Source organism: Schistocerca americana, chromosome 2, assembly GCF_021461395.2.
Source record: "Schistocerca americana isolate TAMUIC-IGC-003095 chromosome 2, iqSchAmer2.1, whole genome shotgun sequence".
Taxonomy (NCBI): Eukaryota; Metazoa; Arthropoda; class Insecta; order Orthoptera; family Acrididae; genus Schistocerca; species Schistocerca americana.
The window spans coordinates 438,283,835-438,306,280 of NC_060120.1; the positions used below are offsets into that span (position 1 = coordinate 438,283,835).

The window sequence follows — 22,446 nt, forward strand, 5'->3', positions numbered from 1 at the left end:
CATGTGAATCATCGATTTGATTTTGTATTTGTTTTCTGTTTTATTTTATTTCGTTTTTATCTTCAGTAGATTCTAATTATCTTATAACTCTGTTATTCTATCGTATCCATAGCTTCTCTATAATTGTGTGTAATTCGTTATATCTGTGTACACTTACAAAATGTATATATTTGTAACTTGGGGATAAATGCAACGTTATCGACAACGTTAGTCAGCTCTGTGTAATGATAACTTTTTAAGATGCAACCAGGTGTAATGATGTTTATGGTTTGATTGTTTCCTTTAATGTAACTAGAGATCTGAGAGCCTGGAGTCCTATTTGGGAGGTATTAGCGTGGCACTTCCTTCATTAAACAACAACAAAAAAAGAAATGAGAAAGAATTCGTGAAATATTTTATAATCCTACTTCACCGAACAATGCCGATATTCTGGCAGCCAAGCTTTGTGGTAATCACCATCGTGTGTCCCAGGAGTTCCTGTTGAAGCCCGAGTCCACAACCGAGGCCAGCAGCGCAGGAGCAGCACGTGGGGACGTCTCCTTGCAGCACGTGACCGCCACGTGGGATGCCGCGAGTCCTGCTCTGGCCGCCATAAACCTCAACGTCCCCGCCGGCAAGCTGTGTGCGATTGTGGGCCCCGTTGGTTGCGGAAAGGTAGTAGAAACTATTTTAGCTCTCATGCAAAACATTTGCAGTATTTGAAAGATACTGAAGAATTCTGAATCAGTGACCTTATGCTTAAGGCGAGGTATAGAACAGTCTGGTAACGATGAAGAGGAAAATCATGAATTAAATGAATTTAAACCTATCTGAGCATTAGCGTATCGAGTTCGGAGAACTGCCTTCTAAATCAGAGAGATCAGATGCAGGAATTATCTGTTCCTGCCAGCCTGCGTGCCTGGTGTAGGTACAAATTTTTGAAGAAACGGTAAGTTTTTAGAGTGCCACTCTTTACCCATTCGGATTTGTGTGTATTATTGGAAGTCGGTTTGAGGCCAATAAGATGGGAGGTGGGTCATGGCGAAACGCAAATGATGATTTAGGACCTCCCTCACTTCTTCATCTCATGTAATTTTGAGTTGAATGACAGTAGTTCCGTTAGCACTTATTCCAATCTTCAGTCTACAATGCAAATTTATTTAAGTACCTTCTACAATTTAAAAAAAAGCTTGGTCTACAAACAACTAAAACGAAAGGCACAACAGGGTATTTCAGTGCTACCAGTGGCATCCATACTAGTAGGTATTTCTAATAATGGTTTACGGTTTAATCTATGTTATTCAAGATGGTACATACACAACAGTTGCAGAAAGTAGCGTCCTCTAACTTCCGTGCCGTCACGGAATAGTGGCATGCGATTCTGTGGTATCGATTGTGTAAGGAATCACTTACCTGCCGCGACAGTCGCAGAGTGCTGACAGTTACTGTCAGTGACAACGCCGGTTTTCCAGTATCTGTTTCTCCAGCCTGAACGTAATGGGTTGTGTCCCACTAATCCGACTGTAGGGCGCTGTCCTGACCCGACTGACTGGTCCTCAAAGGCGAGTGTTTTCCGACAGAATGGCTAGCGTTTCGTGGTAGTCTTTGTGGAACAAACTTCTGAAAGCGGCGGTAGGCAGCAGCACTTTACAGAAGAACTCTGAGTGTTAGGAAGGAATAGCCAACCGCAGTGACTATTTTCTTCTGTGGAGGCTGATTATCCAAAGTGTCGGCAGGTGAAACTAATGTCGTGGACCTGTGGACAGCTCGCGAAATCGAGGAATCTGTCAGTGGCAGGAGGCGAATTGAAGCCTATAGGGCAGAAGTTATGTGGAAGTGCATTTCGGAAGTTTAGTAGTTTGAGAACCGTAAGGTTTTTTTCTAGCTGTGGAAACTTCAGAAGTGCTCGGAAGTGCGTTCGCTTTCGTGCGCATAGCTTATCGAGGTGGGTCTTGATGTTAGCAAACATACACGGGCTGTTAAGTAAGAGGTTGCCTAGCAGAGTGTGGAACAACTACAGTAACTAGCTGCAGGCGGTGTGTAGCGGACGAATGGACCTCCCGACGGTTTTTAGAAGAAGAATAAATTCAGTTGTACTCCAACAGAAATTTAAAGTATCGTGTTCTCGTGTATGTACGTACCGTCATGGACTTTTACTATGCTCTTGTTTTGTTTACATAATAGATGGAAGACACCGGTTGGTGACGATGTGGTAACAGTTTTAACTCTCACTCGCCTGTCTAAACGATGCTGTCGACACTTATTTTGCTAGTTACCACATGTATATCAGGACACAGAAATTACTTAGGTGAGACAGCAAACGGCTGGGAGGAAGTCTACGGAACAGTAACGTCGCGTGATTGGTCTCGCGCACCGCACGGCACTAAGAGTTCGTGGACTATGGCAGCGGGCGCAAGGCGACTTCACCAGACTCTGCATAAGCTCCGAGGAGACAGACGAGGAGAATCGTTTCAAATCGAAGAACACCAGTGAGAGTGTAACCAAAAAATGAACGATGGGCCACGCCGAGCGGAGCTGGTTCACTTTTCTAAACGATACAGATAGCCGTACCGGAGGTACAACCACAACGGAAGCGTATCTTTGGAGAGGCCAGACTCGCTCGTGGATCCTGAAGAGGGGCATCAGCTGTTTCAGTCGTTACAGAGGCATGTCGTTTGCATGTGGCCTTGCTGATCTGGTACTGCGAACAGCTGTAAGCAATAGTAAGTTACAACCGTTATGTTTTCGCCAGAGAAATGGATTAATAATGATGGCATCGTCTTGGGTAGAATATTCTGGAAGTAAATAAGCCTCCTATTTGGACCTTACAGCGGTAAATAATCAGAAGGATGTCGTTAATAGGGAAAACAAGACCGGTATATGTGATCGGAGGCTTTCCCGGCGTATGTGTTGTTTCCAGGGCTCTCGGGTGTCCAGTTGGATGCGATCGTTGAAGTCCCACGATATTTCGGCGAATAACCTTTCCGCCATCATCAGGTGGTTCTGATGGAATGGTCTGTCTGCTGACGCTGAAAAAGGCGAGCCTGTCCTTGGCTCAAGGTGGTGCTGTTTAGACAGAAATTGTCATTCCTGCGGTTCCTAAGGAGGAGAGAATAGATATTACCTTTCTTCTTGATTGGTCCTTGCTGGTGGGTACCTGTAAAAACAGAAGTAAACCCATTCCGCTGGGGGATTAGTAAAACTTAATCCCTCAACAGCTCAGGCCAACGCGTGGTTGCCCTGACGTGCGGTTGTTGGCGCAGTCCTCGTATGAGCCGGTTGCGGGAGTGACCCGCTGTCCCGTAAAACTTCTTTGCGATGGCGCGGATCCTATCTCGGAGCGGCAGGATCCCGGTGTCCTCGTGGAGCTGGCGCGTCGAGTAGCGCCTCGGAAGATGCATGGCAGTCTTCAGGGCGCGGTTCTGTATCCACTGCAGAGTCACAATGTGAACATTTGCGGCTTCCTCCAGGCCACGGCTGCATACTCTAACAGCGGGCGGACCAATGTTAGGTATAGCGTGATGCCGTGTTGCGGTGGCAATGACGACTGCGGATTTAGCAGCATATACAGGACGCGAAGGCGTCCTATTGCTCTCCGTTTGACATCATGGATGTAATGCTCCCAGGTGACCCCTAGGTATTTCGCCATCCCACTCCATGGGATACGTTCTCCCAGGATTTCGACTGGCGTAAGCCCTGGCGGCAGGAGTCTTCGGGTGAAGACAACTGCCTGGCTCTTCGTGGCATTGAATTTCAGCCGCCATTTTGTTGCCCATGATCCCAAGGCGTCGCACCCACGTAGAAGGCGGTTTCTCAGCACTTGGGCGATCATGCTAAGAGTGGACAGGGCTGTATCATCCTCGTACAGGGCCAGTTCAACTCCTGCCCCTTTAGGGGCGTCGGCAATGTACAGGGAGTACAGCAAGGGGCCGAGCACCGACCTCTGTGGCACCCCTGCACGTATCTGCCGGTCTGTGGACGTACCGCCGTCAGTCCTGACGTGAAGGTTCGTTCAGACAGGTACGACCACAGTAGCGTTATGTGGGACGTCGGTATCCCTTGTTCAAATAGTTTGAACTCGGAACCGTCGTGCCGCACCGAGTCAAGTGCTAGGCAGACGTCGAGGAACACTGCCCCAAGGTATTCCCTTGTTTCCAAGGCTCTCATCACCGGTTCTACCACCCGTAGGAGCTGTTGGGAAGTGGCATGTTCTTCCCGAAACCCGAACTGCTCGTCCGGGAAAGATGGTCACAACCTCCGCATGGTTCCGCGCAGAGGGGTAGACACCTAATCGGAGGATCCCGCTGAAAACATTGGCAAGTTGCCGGTGTATTCCCGGCAGAAGGTTCTTCAGCAGGAGGTTTGTGACGCCATCGCTGCCTCCAGCCGTCCTGGGGTTCAGCGAGTGAAGCAGTGCAGCAACTTCTTCCTCCGTTATCGGGTCGATAACGTCTCCGTACTTCCTTGCGGCGCGGAAGGTTGGTAGTTGCTCTTGGACCATATGTGCTCCACGTCTATGATGTCGGCCACCGGTGTGAAGTTCGCTGTGAACGCGTCAGCCAGAGCCCTGACTTTCGCGTCCGGTCCCTGGCTAAGTCGTTCCCAACTTGTAAGGGCGGTATTCGCTGTCGCCGCGTAGGAAGGACTTTACCACCCTCCCTGCACTGCCATCCTCAGGATTGAGCGTATACACAAGGTATGCCCATTCCAGGATCCGGTGTTGCTCGACTGTTGCCTTAATCTGCCGTCTCCTGCGGTTTAAGCAGCACTTCGTGTCTGGTTGGCGAATCAGCCTCCATTCACGAAACAGTCGGTTCTTTTCCGTGATCGCGACCAGAATAGGGCGCCGTAGCTGACGCGAGAAGTCTCGTGGCCCTTGGCGGTGTCTCGGCATGGCTTCATCTGCTGCTCGTATTCTTCAGGTGAAGAATGCTAGGGCGGCCCCCACCTCTGTGGGGTTTGGCGTGTCCTCGAGGAGTTCGAGGCCTTTCGTCTGAAAGCGCTCAGTGTCCAGCCTGCGATAGCTCGGACGGCTCTCTGGAAGAGAAGCTCCGACCACGTCGAGGCCAAAAATAACCGGAACGTTATTGCGTCTCGGCGGTCGCAAATTGCGCTATTCCCTTTAGAAGAACAATATTGAGCACGTCCGGTTGTCCCCGTACAGGGAAGTTCGCGGGGTCAAACGGCCACACGATGATCTCGCCCTTACGGTGAACAGCGCGGGAGAGGCGTCGACCGCTGCGGTTGACAGTTTGCGAGTTCCACTCGGTGTGTTTTGCATTGTAATCCCCGGCAATGAAAGGTCGCCCTCCAACGACAGCAGGGCGTCGCAGTCCGCTTCATCAGGGGGTCTTCCGGGCTGCCAGTACACCGACACGAAAAGAATCTTTCCGCCGGTGGTGTTGACAGCCACTCCTGTGGCCTCCAACGCATTAAGCGCCGGCAGTTGGACCCGGTGATGGCACAGTGACTCCTTCACGTAGATGGCAGTGCCACCCCGTGGGTGGCTCTGTCATCTCGGTAGCAACAAAAATTTGCTGCTCGCACGTCGACCCCGGGTTTGAGGACGGTCTCCTGCGCAAGGCAGATGCCGACCGCCTCGTTCCGTAAGAAATGGCGAAATTCGCCCTGCTGGGGGAGGAGACCCCTAGCGTTGAAACGGCAAATGGTTAACCCATAAATATGGTCGTTATCCATTTTATGGCTGGCTTCTCCCGGTGGTGGCCTGGAGGGCCGCCGTCACTGCTCCCACGAGCAAAGGTAGCTATGCCATCAGATGGTTGAGCGACCGCAGAAGCGCGGGCAGCTCGGCGATGTCTTCCTTTTCTATTTCGTGAAGGTTTGACCCCATCGCGACGTTTCCCGTAGTCGGCAGCGGAGCGGCGTGCTGGGAACCTCCTCGCAGCCGCGGGCGCCGGCAAGTCGGCTCCCTCGACTACAGGCAAAGCCGCCGGCAAAGGCAGCTGCGACGGCTGCGGTGACAGTGCGGCCTCCCCTGCGGGCGGCGCTAGCCTCTCAGAGGGGGCTGTCGGGTTCCCCGTAGCGGCGTCCGCGTAGCTGTGACTCGGGGTTACGCGGATGGTGCGCTTCCCGCGCTTGAATGCAGCGCATCCTCGGTAGCAGGCGACGTGGTCCCCGTTGCAGTTGCAGCACTTCGGCTGGTCTTCCTCTTTCTTCGAGCAGTCCCGCAACTGGTGCTCCTCGGCGCACTTGTAGCAGCGCTCAGCCATCCTGCAAAATTTTGTCACGTGATCCATGCAGTGGCAGTTGAAGCACTGGGCTCCTCTGCCTTTCGCACCGAGTTATTCGACTCTTACGCCGAAGTTGGCAATGTTGTCAACCTGAAAAATTTTCCGGTTGTCAACGTTGTCAACCAATACCAACCACTAGGAACAAGAGCGTGTCCCTGTGGGTCCTGGGCGACCACATCAGGCTGACGAGGCGGGACTGGAAGCCGGTCTCCTCCAGATACCGCTGTAGAAACGCCGGTTTCATCTTCATCGGCAGGTGGCGAAAGATGACCATTAGCTGCTTCAGCTGTTCAGTACATTGCGTGAAGCAGTGTCACTTCTCGGTTTCGCAGTGCTGCATGAGTTTCGTGCGATCCTTGATGCACTCTGCTCTAACCGTGTAGGTGTCGGTTTCCGCGATCATCTTTCGCTGTTTTACGACCGAGTAGAGCTTCTCTCGCAGCTCACCATAGCCCTCGCGCCAATGGATGGTGATCCGCGGCGGGCGGTGGGGTGATTTCGGCGCCGTGGTCGGAGTGGTCACGTCCCCGTCAGTCTCGGCTACTTCCAGCAGATCTGCATACCTGTTTGCGGCCTCGACCTGTTATGGCGTCACCAGTTCGAACGCCTTGGCTCTCGGTGTGTGGCGGCAGGAGGGCGCGATGAAGCCTTCTTCATCGGGTTTCCTCGGTGATGCGGTCGTCCTGCCATGCACCCTCCTCTTCCTCTGTCTGGAACCACCGGAACTTGCCTGGTGGACGGAGTGTCCTCTATAGCCACAGCTGGCCTCTTCCGCGAGGTTTGCTCGGCCTCTGCAGGTTTGTGTGGTGTTGCCAGATCGGACACTGGCGAGGGCGTGGCAGCTTCTGTTGCAGACGTGGTTGGTTTGGGTGCGACTCCTGGTCCGGCAGCTGTCGTGGCGGCTGCGACATGGCTTGGCTGTCGCCACCCACGAGTACCAAGGACCGGAGTCTAGGAAGTACCTCCTCCCTGTCCTCTTCTGTACCCATACCCAACGGTGCATGTAGCTGCAACTCTACTGAGGGGCCAGCCTGGCGATGGCGGCGGCAATTTCCTCTTTTGTCAGGGGGACTGGCGGCTCTGTGTGTCGTCTCCGTCATATGTGCGGGCGCAGCGCCGAACATTCGAGGCAATTTCCACGTCCACCCGGCGGCCGCGCGTGTCACTCTCGCTCGTCGTCTTCGTCAGTGGTGGGGGGTCAAATGCTGCAGCCGTCCGGGAAATCTCATTTGGACGGTCATCTGCCACACCCTGCTTCTAGCGGAAGTGATCTCCTCGTTTCGACTCCTCCTCCATGTCGTGCCCCCAACACGACAACTTTGCTTTTTTTAGAAAGCGACGACAATTTTGCTTTCTTTGATAGGGCGTCACGCCACGTGGATTTTGCCACCCGAGTCCCTAAAGGCCCTGGCAGGCTGATGTCAATCCCGGGAGAATGCTGGTAAGCGAGGACACACCAGGCGAGTAGCCAACTGTGTGAACCCGCGCGAGCGCAACGAAATCACAAGCATAGGGTTAGCCTCGGCAGCGTTTGCATAGAGCGTCCGCGCGCTTCGGCAGCCACAGCGCGAGTGCCGCCACGTGCGTCTGCTCTCTCTCTCTCTCATCTTTTACTTTCCCCTCCTTGTGGAAGTGTATGGAAGAGTTTATAGCCTGTTGGCTTTTACTCCACAATGTGTGTTGTGTGTGTGTGATTTTCTTTGACTGTTTTGGCTGTCTGTGTATTGTGGTGGTGCTCTGGTGGTGTCTTGTACTTACCTGAGGTTGGAGAGATGTTGGGTGTTTTAAGGATTAAGGATTGGTATTAGGACTTGGAGTTTTTGGGATTTTTCTCTTCGACTTAGTCGTCGAAGATCGTCATAGGGCGTTTGTGTTTATTACGGGACACGTCATACCGACCTAAGGAGTGGAGAAGGTTATTTCAAGATCTGGGCGAGCTCCTTGAAAGCTCTTGCCAGATCTTGGAATCTTTCTTTGAGGAGGGGGATATCGGCAGCGGCGTGCAGATCGTCGCTGGGGAATCCCATGCGTAGTTGCAGTGCCCTCCTGGGGGCGTGGTTCTGCAGCCTCTGGAGTTTGTCCAGATACTGCTTCGCTGCGTATCCCCAGACAGGGCATGCGTACTCCATTACTGAATATATAAGGAACAGATAGGCATTTACTCCAATAGAGCAGGGAAGGGAGCTGGGTATAGGATGGACATTCTGGCACAGACCTTCCTGTGGACTTTGTCTATGTGGGGTTTCCACGTTAGTCTCGAGTCCAAGGTTACGCCGAGATGCTTGGTGAATCTGCGCCAGGGGAGCCGGGATCGATGTAGGTGCAGGTGGAGTGTCCATGGCGGCCGTCATGGAAAGATCTTGTGTTCGCTTGAGGCGTGACTCCACGATGGAGCTAAGTAAGGTTTTCCATGCCTTGCTCACTTGAAAACCTGTGTCTCGGTTTATGAGAATTTCAATGGCCTCCTTGAAGATGTTGTCGCAGTAGAAGCTGGTAGGGACCAGAATCTTGGTCTCTTCGTATTTCGCCTTGTGCACAGTTTCCAAGCAGTGTTCTGCCAGTGCCGATTTGTTGGGCTGGCCCAGGCGCATGTGACGTTGGTGATCTTTGCAGCTGTTTTCAACGGTTCGGATCGTTTGACCGATGTAGGATTTGCCTCTACGCTTCAAGATCATTCCTGGGAATGGGTGGATGGCGTCACATGGCCCCCGAACATGTGACAAAAGTAATTAGGTCCCTACGAAAAAGGCGCCAGGACCCTACCAGCTACCAGCTAGTTAAAAACTTCCCGCCCTCAGCTATCGAACACCTCGCGAATGCCTTCAACGAGATTACTCATACCCGCGAGTTTCCAGCATACTGGAAACACGCAGACGTGGTCGCGAAACACAAAGCAGGGAAAGACCCTTTATTCCCGTAACCCTACAGGCCGATTAGCCGCTTGCCAACTCTCAGCAAGATCTATGAACTTCTCCTGCTTATTCCCATACGAGACCACATCACCAATGAGAGACTTCTGCCGGATTTCCAATTCGGATTCCGACAGAAGCACTCCACCCCACGACAGATCATGATACTGGTGAAAGCAGTCACATAGGGCATCAACCACAGAGGCTACTGTGGGATAGTGCTACTTGATGTACCCAAAGCCTTCGACTCAGTATGACATAAAGGGCTGTTATACAAGTTATACACACAGCGGTTACCCAGGAGCATAGTCAGGTTAATCCAAAGCTATCTCGCTAATAGTTCTCTGTCAAGGCAAAAACAACCACCTCCACTAAAAGGCCTATTCATGCTGGGGTGCCACTGGGACCGGTCCTAGGGCCCGTTTTGTACAGTCTGTACACTGTGGACACTCCCACGGCCCCCCTGGTGCACACTACACAGTACACTGACGACACAGCCTTTTACACTCATAATGTGGATAAGGAACTTGTCATTCGTAGGCTACAAAGGGATTTAGATAACACAGAAATCTGGGCCTGTCGCTGGCGCACCACCATCAATCCTGAAATGACACAGGCTATGCTGATCACCCAGAGACTTGGGAGAGGTGGACCGCCTCAAGCCCCCCCCCCCCCCCCCCCACACACACACACACACTCTACACCTCCACCTACATAGATCCCGACCCCCTTGTCGCAGATTCACCAAGTATCTCGGCGTAACCTTGGACTCGAGACTAACGTGGAAACCCCACATAGACAAGGTCCACAGGAAGGTCTGTGCCAGAATGTCCATCCTATACCCAGTCCTTAACACAACCAGCTCCCTTCCCTGGTCTATTGGAGTAAATGCCTATCTGTTCCTTCTGTTCCTTATACGTTCAGTAATGGAGTACGCATGCCCTGTCTGGGGATACGCAGCGAAGCAGTATCTGGACAAACTCCAGAGGCTGCAGAACCACGCCCCTAGGAGGGCACTGCAACTACGCATGGGATTCCCCAGCGACGATCTGCACGCCGCTGCCGAAATCCCCCTCCTCAAAGAAAGATTCCAAGATCTGGCAAGGGCTTTCAAGGAGCTCGCCCAGATCTTGAAATAACCTTATCCACTCCTTAGGTCGGTATGACGTGTCCCGTGATAAACACAAACGCCCTATGACGATCTTCGGCGACTAAGTCGAAGAGAGAAATCCCGAAAACTCCAAGTCCTAATACCAATCCTTAATCCTTAAAACATCCAACATCCCACCAACCTCAGGTAAGTACTAGACACCACCAGAATACCACCACAATACACAGACAGCCAAAACAGTCAAAGAAAATCACACACACACAACACACATTGTGAAGTGAAATCCAAAGGCTATAAACTCCTCCATACACTGCCCCAATGGGTGAAAGTAAAAGGTGTGTGTGTGTGAGAGAGAGAGGGCAGACAGGCTATTCCATGAGAACCACCTGATGATTTCGGAAAGGTTATTCGCCGAAATGTCGTGGGACTTCAACGATCGCATCCGGCTGAACACCCGAGAGGCCTGGAAATAAGATTGGTATACTTCAGGTCGGAGCATGCAGTGTTTGATCTCTTAATCGGTTAGGTACGTTGGTTAATTTAAAAAGGGAAATGGATAGATTGTAGTTAAGTTTGTGGGAATTAGTGAAGTGCGTTGGCAAGAATAATAATGTTATTAATACTAAATCAGATTGCGAAACACAGGAATAGTAACTCTGCAATGTGCGTGCCGCTAAAACTCAGAAACGAGCCCGGTACGATCAAGAGAGTAATATGGTGTAGTAGCCCACTATTCCCCATCCGTGAAGAAGGTTCCTGTTTTTACCAGAAGGGCGTGTCTTTGAAGCTGGGAAGTTTCGTCTTCTACAAATTTTTAGAACGTTCGAGAACATTCGAGAGTATTCGAGAACATTCCGCACTATTCGAGAGGATTCCATTACATTCCAGAATGTTTCACAATGATCCTGGATTTTCTGGAATGTTTGGGAATGGTCTCCAACCTTCGGGAAGATACCAGAATGTTCGGGAACATCCCGGAACATAACATATCATTGTGGAACGTTCCAGAACACTCTCGAATGTTGTGGAATGTTCTGGAACATTGGGACCATTCAAAGCTTTTGGGTTCGTTCTGGAATTCACCATTGATGGGGTTACCCATTGATAGGATGACGAGGGAAGGAACCGAAAGGTAGTGCAATGAGTGAAGTGTGAGTAGTTACAGCGATACCGTCACTAGATATAAATCGGATAGAGTATGAAATGTGTGTAAATCGCACTTACTGTATTTTCTAATAAAAAGTTGATTTGATTTATGTTTTGGATAATACCCGAGCATAAAAGAGTAGGAGATCATGACAGTTCTGAAGGAAAACGGCGAAAACAAAAGGAACAGCGAAAAAATGAAACAGAGGAAAAGCGCGAACTCGTTTAAGTTCTCAACGAACTACAATGAGCACTGAGAGAAGCATAGAAATCGAAGAACAACGAAATGAACGGACTGAAGAATCAAGACTTGCTACACAGTCTTGTAATGAAAGACTGTAAACTCAAGCCAGCCATGAAAATATCACCCCACAAGAAGTGCGGACGAGGACAAGTAGACAGTACGACCTAACAAGTGAAGCTTTTCACTGCGTCCCGACGACAGGATGTAGCAAACCAGCGGTAATCGGAGAAGTGGATAACAATTTCGCAATGGAAAAAATTCAGTGGAGAAACCCCAGGATTCTGTTGTATGAATGAAGTGATTACCACCACTGGAATGACTGCCACCACTAGAATGATTACCCCCGCTGGAAGCACCTTCGCGGGAATTTTTACTTTTATGACCGGGAAACTCCAGAATCAAAACATTTTCTTCAAAATATAAAAGCATACAACACCTGCTTCCATATGACTTTTTTCGATGTAACTTCGATCAACACTAACAGAGATGAAATCGATGTTTTTTCCATCGAAGGACATATCTATCAAAACATGAGATCATTAGTACCACTACCCGCGGAAGATCATAAATTTGTGGAATTATATTATATCGGAAATGAAGAAACAGAAAATAATCAACGATGCACAAATGTCACTGGATTGAGACAAGAAGTAGTCCTAGATCTACAGAGGATCTTACAGAAGTAGAATCAACTGATTCACATATTCAAAACGGCACACAGCAACACAGACCGAATAATTTCTGATGACTATAAATTGTACTTCGAGCGGAAAAGAGACCATCTGGAGAACACAAACGAGATTTTATGCCCCTCAGATAGACAGAGTCGCCATAGTAATTTTAGACCGTGAAAACACAAGCCGCACTGCCGAGACACACCTTTCATATGATGACCTCCAATATTCCATTAATATTTCTGCACGGAGGGGATGAATATGATTTTAATGTGGAACAAATCCAACTTGAAACAGGCGTTGAAACAAACAAAAAATTCATTTCAAGGAGTTCTTTGCATGCCGCTTTATGATCTGAGACAATGAAACATACAATCACAGTCTCAACATTCACCGTTTACTGCAACAATTCCTGGTAGGTATGTATGCAAAAATAGAAGCGGAACGGATGCTTTACATAAGACTGAATCAGAAGAAACTGCACACAGAAGAGTACATCCATGTTTGAGGAGCAATCATAAATGACGGAAACATTGAGGGCATTGGAACAATGGTAATCTTATCCTCATCATACATTGTAAGTCCGAGACACATGCTCGAATACACACAAGATGCCATGACCTACATAAGAAAATATGGACGACCTATATTCTTCATAACATTCACATGTAACTCTTCGTGGCCATAACTCAAAGAACAACTAAGATACGTACAAGCCCCCATGCGTAGACACGACGTAATAGCCTGCGTTTTTCTACAAAAACAAATGACAGTTATTGAAGTTATCACAAAATACCACATCTTTGGAACCTTTAGATGTTTGATGTACACAATCGAATGGCAAAAATGAGGACTGCCTCACTCACGCAATCTCATATGGTCACACGACAGAACTCATCCCACGGATATTGACAAAATAATACAAGCTGAATTTCCCAAAACACAAGAAGATCCGGAGCTGTACGACATAGTAGTGAAAAATATGATTCACGAACCTTGCGGGCAATTAAACTACAATTCGTCATGTATGAGTGATGGAAAACGTACAAAAAGTAAGAAATTGCCCAAAACCATACTTGGACGACACAGAAAACGGAGTTGTGGCGATCCCAAACGCAGAAGACGATCACCAAAAAACGATGGCCCCATAGCAAAAATACGAATACGAGGCAGCGACGAACTGGAAATTGATAACCAAAGAGTAATACTACATAATTCACTACTTTCCAAAATGTTCCAAGCATACATAAACGTAGAATACTGCAATTCAGTGAAATCCATCGAATATGTCTGTAACTATGTGAACAAAGGCAGTGACATGGCAGCCAAAGACAGCGAAGAACAAAGCAGAAACGATGAGATCCACATGTACCAAAGGGGAAGAAACATCACCAGTAACGAACCAGCGCAGCGGATTTTTGACTGTCCCATACACGAACGCGAACCAACTGTGCAACATCTAGCAGTACATTTGGAGAATGGACAAGAGTTTACTTCACAAAAGACACTACCAGAAAAACTGCAAGCGAACCACCTCAGAACGCAACAATAACAGCTTTTACCCACTGTACCAAACGAATCCATTCGCGTAAACGTTATTATATTTCAACGTCCGTACCTATTATACATGGAACACAACAAGGAAAACCTTTCAACGACGAGAAGAAGGAATTCCAGTAGAAGATCATCTAGGAATCATGAATACTTGCGCACTAGGCCGAGTGTACATTGTATATCCGAACAACGCCGACGCCGAATGTTTGTATCTCCGGATGTTAGTAAACGAAATACGCGGACTAACATGTTTCACAGATCTCAAGACTGTTGACAGTTACCTATGCCAGGCGTAAAGAGAAGCATGCTAACTGTTAGGACTACTGAAAAACGAGAACCACTGACAATTAACACTACAAGGAGCCTTACTTAAAGCCTCAGCTCAATAAATGAGAGACTTATTCGCCATAATTCTGACAACATGTAACCCATCGAATCCAAAACAGATCTGGTTCAAAGAAGGTATGGGTGATGTAAAATGGAAATGCCGTGTGGCTAGGGCCTTCCGTCGGATAGACCGTTCGCTTGGTGCAAGTCTTTCGAGTTGACGGCACTTCGGCGACTTGCGTGTCGAAGTATGAGTGATGACATACTGTACCAAATCCGACGAGCTCATCCTGAACTGACCATCGTATTCAATGACGACATCTTCAACGGAACACTCATTCGCCTAGAAGATAAATATTTAGCAATAAACAACCAGACTTTAGTACAACTTGGGATGCAAGCACCATGAAAAAATGCTATCAGTGTTCTAAACTTCGAAAGTACAGAGGAAAAAAGCACAACATCGACGAAATACTTGAATAGATTTCTCACAACAAACCGCTCCTCAATAACAATCAAAAGGAAATTACAACGTTATCATGAACCGTACCGGCAACAACACTGGGGGAATCATTCACTTGGACGCACCAGGCAGTACCGGGAAAACGTTTATAATAAATCCGTCGATGGCGGAAATACGTGCTAAGCAACACATCGCACTTGCACTGGCATCATCCGGCATTGCAGCCACACTTATGGTAGGAGGACGAACTGCCCATTGCGCCCTACAGCTACCGTTGAATATAGCCAAAAAAACAATTCCTGGTATGTAAAATCTCAGTAGCATCTGGACAGTGTGAACTTCTAAAGCAAGCTAAAATTATCTTCTGGGACGAATGCGCAATGGCACATAAAAAACACTCGAAGCCTTGGATAGAACATTACAAGAAAACTTAGAAGTGGTGGCTGGAACTCTACTCACACTCGGAAGATTTTCAACAAACACTTCCGGTTACCCCAAGTCAACACTAGCAGACGAGATCAATTCCTACTTAAAACAAATCAGATCCCAGGCCATCCATACAAAAACTACGACTGACAAAGAATGTGGGAATTGAACTATCGAAAGACGAAACAACAGCACATTTTGCTCAGCAGCTTTTACAAACAGGGGAAGGCAAGATAAAATAAGGGAAATCAGAGCTCGTACGGAAAGATATAGGTGTATGTGATTTGCAGAGTATCCATGTAGATGTAGATATACTACTGACCAGACGACCAGCCTCATTAAACTCGACAGTGATTTCTGCAGCATAGCCACTGCTGAAAACGAACTCATAGACCAAATTTATCCAAATATTGTTCTCAACTATACCAATCCGAACTGTTTATTTGAAAGAGAAATTTGGCAACTAAAAATAATACTGCCGACGACGTCAACTTTAATATTCAAAAGAAAATTCTCTGTGAAGAGGGAATATACAAATCAATCGACACGATACTAAACATTGAAGAAACTGTGAACTTTCCTACAGAAGTTCTAAACTCTTCGCAATACCAGGAAAGCCTTTATTGGTATCTCCAATAACACTACTCATAAATATTATCTCACCTAAACTATGTCATGGAACCAGAATGATAGTCCAACAGCAGTCGAATGCCATCGTCGAAGCCGACCTCACGAGTGGAAAGTACATAGAACACACACTATTTATCCCAAGAATACCACTGATATCTACTGAACTGCCATTCCAATGTCCGCAGTTTACAATCAAATTAGACTACAGTTTCACAACTAACAAAGAGCAAGGACAAACTTTAAAATATTGCGGCATCAAGACTCCAGCTTCTAAAAATGGTTCAAATGGCTCTGAGCACTATGAGACTTAACGTCTGAGGTCATCAGTCCCCTAGAACTTAAAACTGCTTAAACCTAACTAACATAAGGACATCACACACATCCATGCCCGAGGCAGGATTCGAACCTGCGGCCGTAGCGGTCGCTCGGTTCCATACTGAAGCGCCTAGAACCGCTCGGCCACACCGGCCGGCTCCTGCTTCTCTCACGGTCAGCTCTACATGGCTTTCTCTCGAGTAGGAAATTGGAAAAAATTGTACATATGTACCTCGGATAACAAAATGAAAAATGTAGTTTGTAAACAAGTATTACACATAGTTGGAAAATGTACCTCAGATAACAAAATGAAAAATGTAGTTTGTAAACAAGTATTACACATAGTTGGAAAATGTTTTCAATACTTTTTTTTACCTCTTATACTTTAAAGTTTATCCTTCTATTTCAACTACCACACTATCAACTCCCTGAGCGAAGCCGGCTACCCCAGCTAGTAATGAAATAGAAAATAGGAAAGCGGGTAAGTTACTATGAACAGTGTAGTGAACGCATTATCGTGGCCAAGACAGGCCCGAGGCCAACACCCATCATTTTATAGCACATAGCTCTGTAGATGATAAAGAGATTGAAAGAATACATGATGAGACAAGAGAAATTATTCAGATAAGCAAGGTGAAAACTCCATTCTGACGTGGGACTGGAATTCGACAGCATGAAAAAGTAGAGAAGAAAAAGTAGTAAGAATGCATGGTGTGGCGGAAAGGAATGAAAGAAGAAGCCATCTCGTAGAATTTTGCACAGAGCATGATTTAGTCGCTTGGTTTAAGTATAATAAAAGAAGGTTTATGCAAAAAACAAACTTGGGAACTGATTGACTGTATAATGGTAAGATGGATTTCAAAACCAGATTGTAAGTTGTAAGATAGTTCCAGCGGCAGACGTGGAGTCTAAGAGCAGATGTGTACTCTGACCGTAGTTTATTGGTTTTGAACTGTTGATTCAAACTGAAGGAATTACAGACAGGTAGGAAGTTAACGTGATTGTCTGAAATAGGAGAAAGGAATACAATAGAAGACGAGTGAGTATCTTGAGAGATGAAGTAGCGAAGGCAGCAGAGGATAACATACGTAAAAAGATAAGGTCTAGTACAAATACCTGGCTAACACAGGAGGTATTGAATTTAACTGAGGCAAGAAGGAAGTATAAAAAGGCAGAAAAAGAAGCACGTAAATGAGAATATAGACGTCTGAAAAATGAGATTGACAAAAACTGCAGAGTGGTCAAACCGAAATGGTTAGGGGACAAATGCAAGGCTGTAGAAGCATTCATAACTAGGGGAAAGTGGATGACATCTATGGAAAAATTAAAGAGACACTTGGAAAATAGCGAAGCAGTTGTATGAATATCGAAAGCTCAGATATGAAACGGAACACTAATCATAGAAGAGAAAGCTGAAAGGTGACGTGTGAGGTATGATACACTATGTGATCAAAAGTACCCAGACACCACCAAAAGGATACGTTCTTCATATTAGGTGCACTGAGCTGCTACCCACTGCCAGGTAACCCATATCAGCGACCTCAGTAGTCACAACACATCGTGAGAGAGCAGAATGGGGTGCTCCGTGGAACTCACGGACTTCGAACGTAGAGAGGTGATTGGGTGTCACTTGTGTCATACGTCTGTACGCGAGATTTCCACACTCCTAAACATCCTTAGGTCCACTGTGTCCGATGTGATAGTGTAGTGGTAACGTGAAGGGACACGTACAACACAAAAGTGTACGCGTACAGGCCGATCTCGTCTGTTGACTGACAGAGACCGCCGACAATTCAAGAGGGTAATAATGTGTAATAGGCAGACATCTATCCAGACCATCACACAGGAATTCCAAACTGCATCAGGATCCACTGCTAGTACTGTGACAGTTAGGCGCGAGCTGAGATAACTTGTATTTAACGGTCGAGGGGCTGTTCATAAACCACATTTCACGCCAGTTAATACGAGGTGCATTCAAGTTCTAAGGCCTCCCATTTTTTTTCTCCGGACTGGAAAGAGATAGAAACGTGCGCATTGTTTTAAAATGAGGCCGCGTTCATTGTCAATACGTCCCAGAGATGGCAGCACCGTATGGCAGATGGAATTTTACCGCCAGCGGCGAGAATGAGAACTGTTTTAAATACTTAAAACTGTGACGTTTTCCTTACTTGAACAGCGTGCAATCATTCGTTTTCTGAATTTGCGCGGTGTGAAACCAATTGAAATTCATCGACAGTTGAAGGAGACATGTGGTGATGCAGTTATGGATGTGTCGAAAGTGCGTTCGTGGGTGCGACAGTTTAATGAAGGCCGAACATCGTGTGACAACAAACCAAAACAACCTCGGGCTCGCACAAGCCGGTCTGACGACATGATCGAGAAAGTGGAGAGAATTGTTTTGGGGGATCGCCGAATGACTGTTGAACAGATCGCCTCCAGAGTTCGCATTTCTGTGGGTTCTGTGCACACAATCCTGCATGACTACCTGAAAATTCGAAAAGTGTCATCCAGATGGGTGCCACGAATGCTGACGGACGACCACATGGCTGCCCGTGTGGCATGTTGCCAAGCAATATTGACGCGCAACTACAGCATGAATGGGACTTTCTTTTCGTCGGTTGTGACAATGGATGAGACGTGGATGCCATTTTTCAATCCGGAAACAAAGCTCCAGTCAGCTCAATGGAAGCACACAGATTCACCGCCACCAAAAAAATTTCGGGTAACCGCCAGTGCTGAAAAAGTGATGGTGTCCATGTTCTGGGACAGCGAGGGCGTAATCCTTACCAATTGCGTTCCAAAGGGCACTACGGTAACAGGTGCATCCTACTAAAATGTTTTGAAGAACAAATTCCTTCCTGCACTGCAACAAAAACGTCTGGGAAGGGCTGCGCGTGTGCTGTTTCACCAAGACAACGCACCCGCACATCGAGCTAACGTTACGCAACAGTTTCTTCGTGATAACAACTTTGAAGTGATTCCTCATGCTCCCTACTCACCTGACCTGGCTCCTAGTGACTTTTGGCTTTTTCCAACCATGAAAGACACTCTCCGTGGCCGCACATTCACCAGCCGTGCTGCTATTGCCTCAGCGATTTTCCAGTGGTCAAAACAGACTCCTAAAGAAGCCTTCGCCGCTGCCATGGAATCATGGCATCAGCCTTGTGAAAAATGTGTACGTCTGCAGGGCGATTACGTCGAGAAGTAACGCCAGTTTCATCGATTTCGAGTGAGTAGTTAATTAGAAAAAAAATCGGAGGCCTTAGAACTTGAATGCACCTCGTACTAAACGACGACTTGCTTGGTGTAAGGAGCGTAAACATTTGACGATTGAACAGTAAAAAATGGTTGTGTGGAGTGACAAATCACGGTACACAATGTGGCGATCCGACGGCAGGGTCTGGCTATGGCGAATGCCCAGTGAACATCATCTGTCACCGCATGTAGTGCCAACAGTAAAATTTGGAGGTGGTGGTGTTATGGTGTGGTCGTGTTTCTCATGGAGGGGGCTTACACCTTTCGTTGTTTTGCGCGGTAGTATCACAGCACAGACCTACACCCATGGTTTAAGTACCTTCTTGCTTCCCACTGTTGAAAAGCATTTCGGGGATGGCGATTGCATCTTTCAGCGCGATCGAGCACCTGTTCATAATGCACGGCCTGTGGCGGAGTGGCTACACGACCATAGCACCCCTGCCATGGACTGGGCTGCATAGGGTCCTGACCTGAATCGTAAGAAACGTTTGGGATGTTTCGGAACGCCAACTTCGTGCCAGACCTCACCGACCGACATCGATACCTCTCGTCAGCAGCACTCCGTGAAGAATGGGCTGCTATTCCCCAAGAAACCTTGCAGCACCTGACATAACGTATACCTGCGAGGGCGATACTGAGGAAAGAAGATGAGGAAATGAGACATTTGAAGTAGTAGGTGCGTCTTCATTTCTAGGCAGCAAAATAAGTGATGACAGCCGATTTTTTAACATCTAATATCAATTTAAGGGTTAGGAAGTGTTTTCTAGAGGCGTATGTCTGGAGTATACCCTTTTATGAATGTGAAACGTGAAGAGTAAGCACTTCAGACAAAACGGGAACTGATGCTTTTGAAATGTGGTTCTACAGAAGAATTCTGAAGATTAGATTGGTAGATCACGTAACTAACGAGGAGGTACTGAATCGAATTGGGGAGAAAAAAAAATTGTTGCACAACCTAACTAGAAGAAGGGATTGGTTGATAGGACATAACATGATACTTCACGAAACTGACAATTTGGTAACGGAAGTAAGCGTCAGATGTAAAAACTGTAGAGGGACGCCAAGTGATGAATAGAGAAAGCAAGTTCAAATGGATGCAGGTGTGGTAGTTATTCAGAGATGAGGATTCTTTTGTAAGATAGACTAGCAGTGAGAGCTCCAAGAAATCAGTTTTCAACAACGTATAATTATCCACGAATGAAACTAGTAATTTTTTAATTTATTTGTTCTTTTATGTCGTAGAGTTCTCTGTTGTACCTGCTGATAAATGAGCTCGCTCCGTCGTCTGGAAACCTAAGGATTGGTGGAAAAGTGTCGTACGCGAGCCAGGAGCCGTGGATATTCGTGGGCAGCGTGCGGCAGAACATCCTGTTCGGACAGCCGTACGACCGGAAGAAGTACCAGCGCGTGGTGGAGGCGTGCGCCCTGTCCAAGGACTTTGAGCTGCTGCCGTACGGCGACCAGACGCTGGTGGGCGAGAAGGGCATCACCCTCAGCGGCGGACAGAGGGCCAGGGTCAGCCTCGCCAGGTACTTCAGCCAGTTACCAAAAAAAAAACCATTATTTTTGTCAACCAGCTATATACTAATAGAGAGTCGTATAATTTCAATTGTAATCGTTTTGATGTTATTGTCGAACTAAACTGTTTTTAGACCAATCGCTTCACTATGCACATAGAATTAAATTTCCTGGATGAGTCATCCAGTCTGCAAAGTTGCCTCAGTTCTTTTGAAATCTCGTAGCAGATTACAATCGTTTGCCGGACCAAGACACAATCCCGAAAACTTGCCTTTCGCTCATTGTGATTATTTTGTGGTATTCACAATCAGTTGATGTCCTTTGTAAGCCCAGAATTATTCAGTTGCGTCTGTTACCCGTGCATCAACATGGACGTTCTGTATGCTCGACTCATTTTCTTATTTAATCCTTCCAGTAGCCATTTTACTATGAAAATGTTGAAAATGCATAGTAAATTTGGTGATAAATAATCTATAAATGCCTGTGCAGCAGCTGTCATAGAGGCGACAAAACTTGCCCATAGCTATAGCTGTTTGAGTAATAACAAGTAATTTAATTCTGTTCCTGATTTTCAAACGTTTTTCTGCGAAGAAGTGAATTGTGCCTGTCCATTTTACAGCATGGACTGCTATTCACTAACTTACTCTTAGTTGCTGCCGTAAATTTATTGCGCTATCCTTGCGTTAGGCGACTTTTCAGGGTAGTGCACACAAGCAGTAGTGTAGCAGCAAATTTGGATTGCACTCAGCGACTTCTCGGGTTATTGCCACTTGACTTCCTACATAAAAAAGGAAAAGTGATTGAAATGGGTACGGACTGCTCCTGTTGTGTTCTGATCCAGGGGAATTGGCTATTGTCTGTAAATAGCTGATAGCTGCGTTGGTCACGATCAGCATGCTTCAGACTGGACTTCAATGGCGCTCGGACACCTAAGACGAGTGCTTGAGCACCTCTAGAGGTCATTGCGCTTTCTGGAATCCTTGCTCCTTCCGATTCGCACATCCCTAGTGGCAGACACTTGCTCGACGGTGACTGCCGAACAGTGGCAGTGTCGCGAGGCTCAGGCCGGGATGTGAAAGTCGGTACCGGCCGCACCGCTGTCCCTTTACGCCTAACAAATGTCTGAGGTATTACCCACTGCTGAAAGTACATCTAAAGTCAGCATTGGATGGCTCGCCTGTTGGGACCGTGGCCGACCTTCCTGAGAGGTCCGGACAAGCGCACTGGGTGTGATTGCTTGTTGTTAGGAGCTTCACATTAGGTGGGTAATGGAGTCCATCAGCGAATTTGCTTGCTTTCTTGGTGGGGGGGGGGGGGGGGATGCGTCGTCCGAGATGCGGAGCAGGTTCTGCCGGCAGCGATTGAGCTCAGTGGATGCGTCCGGTTGCAAATCGTGGCTCAAGTTCGCGCGGATGACGCATGACAGCTGGCTTCAGACCAGAACGCTAGCCTTTTTTTCCAACACTATTTCGCTCAGGAAGATAGCAGTGCAGTTCCTCCTTTAAATCGATGCATGAATGATAGAATGACACATATCGAAATGAGTGACAAAGGGACAGAAAAGGAACTGGGATCGCTGAACAGAGATAAAGGCTACTGGACCTTAGGATACCAATTAGAGGCTACACAGACAATGCGAAAGAA

General features: G+C 47.4%; 1 protein-coding gene across 1 annotated transcript in view; it reads left to right on the forward strand.

The window, feature by feature from the left end:
- The window catches only part of LOC124594075 (ATP-binding cassette sub-family C member 4-like), a 282,274-nt gene that overhangs the window by 139,285 nt on the left and 120,543 nt on the right, over positions 1-22,446 (forward strand). The window contains exons 9-10 of the mRNA XM_047132426.1: positions 472-654; positions 20,527-20,813. Of these exons, the coding sequence (XP_046988382.1) occupies positions 472-654; positions 20,527-20,813 (470 nt within the window). The remainder of the gene's footprint in view (positions 1-471; positions 655-20,526; positions 20,814-22,446) is intronic.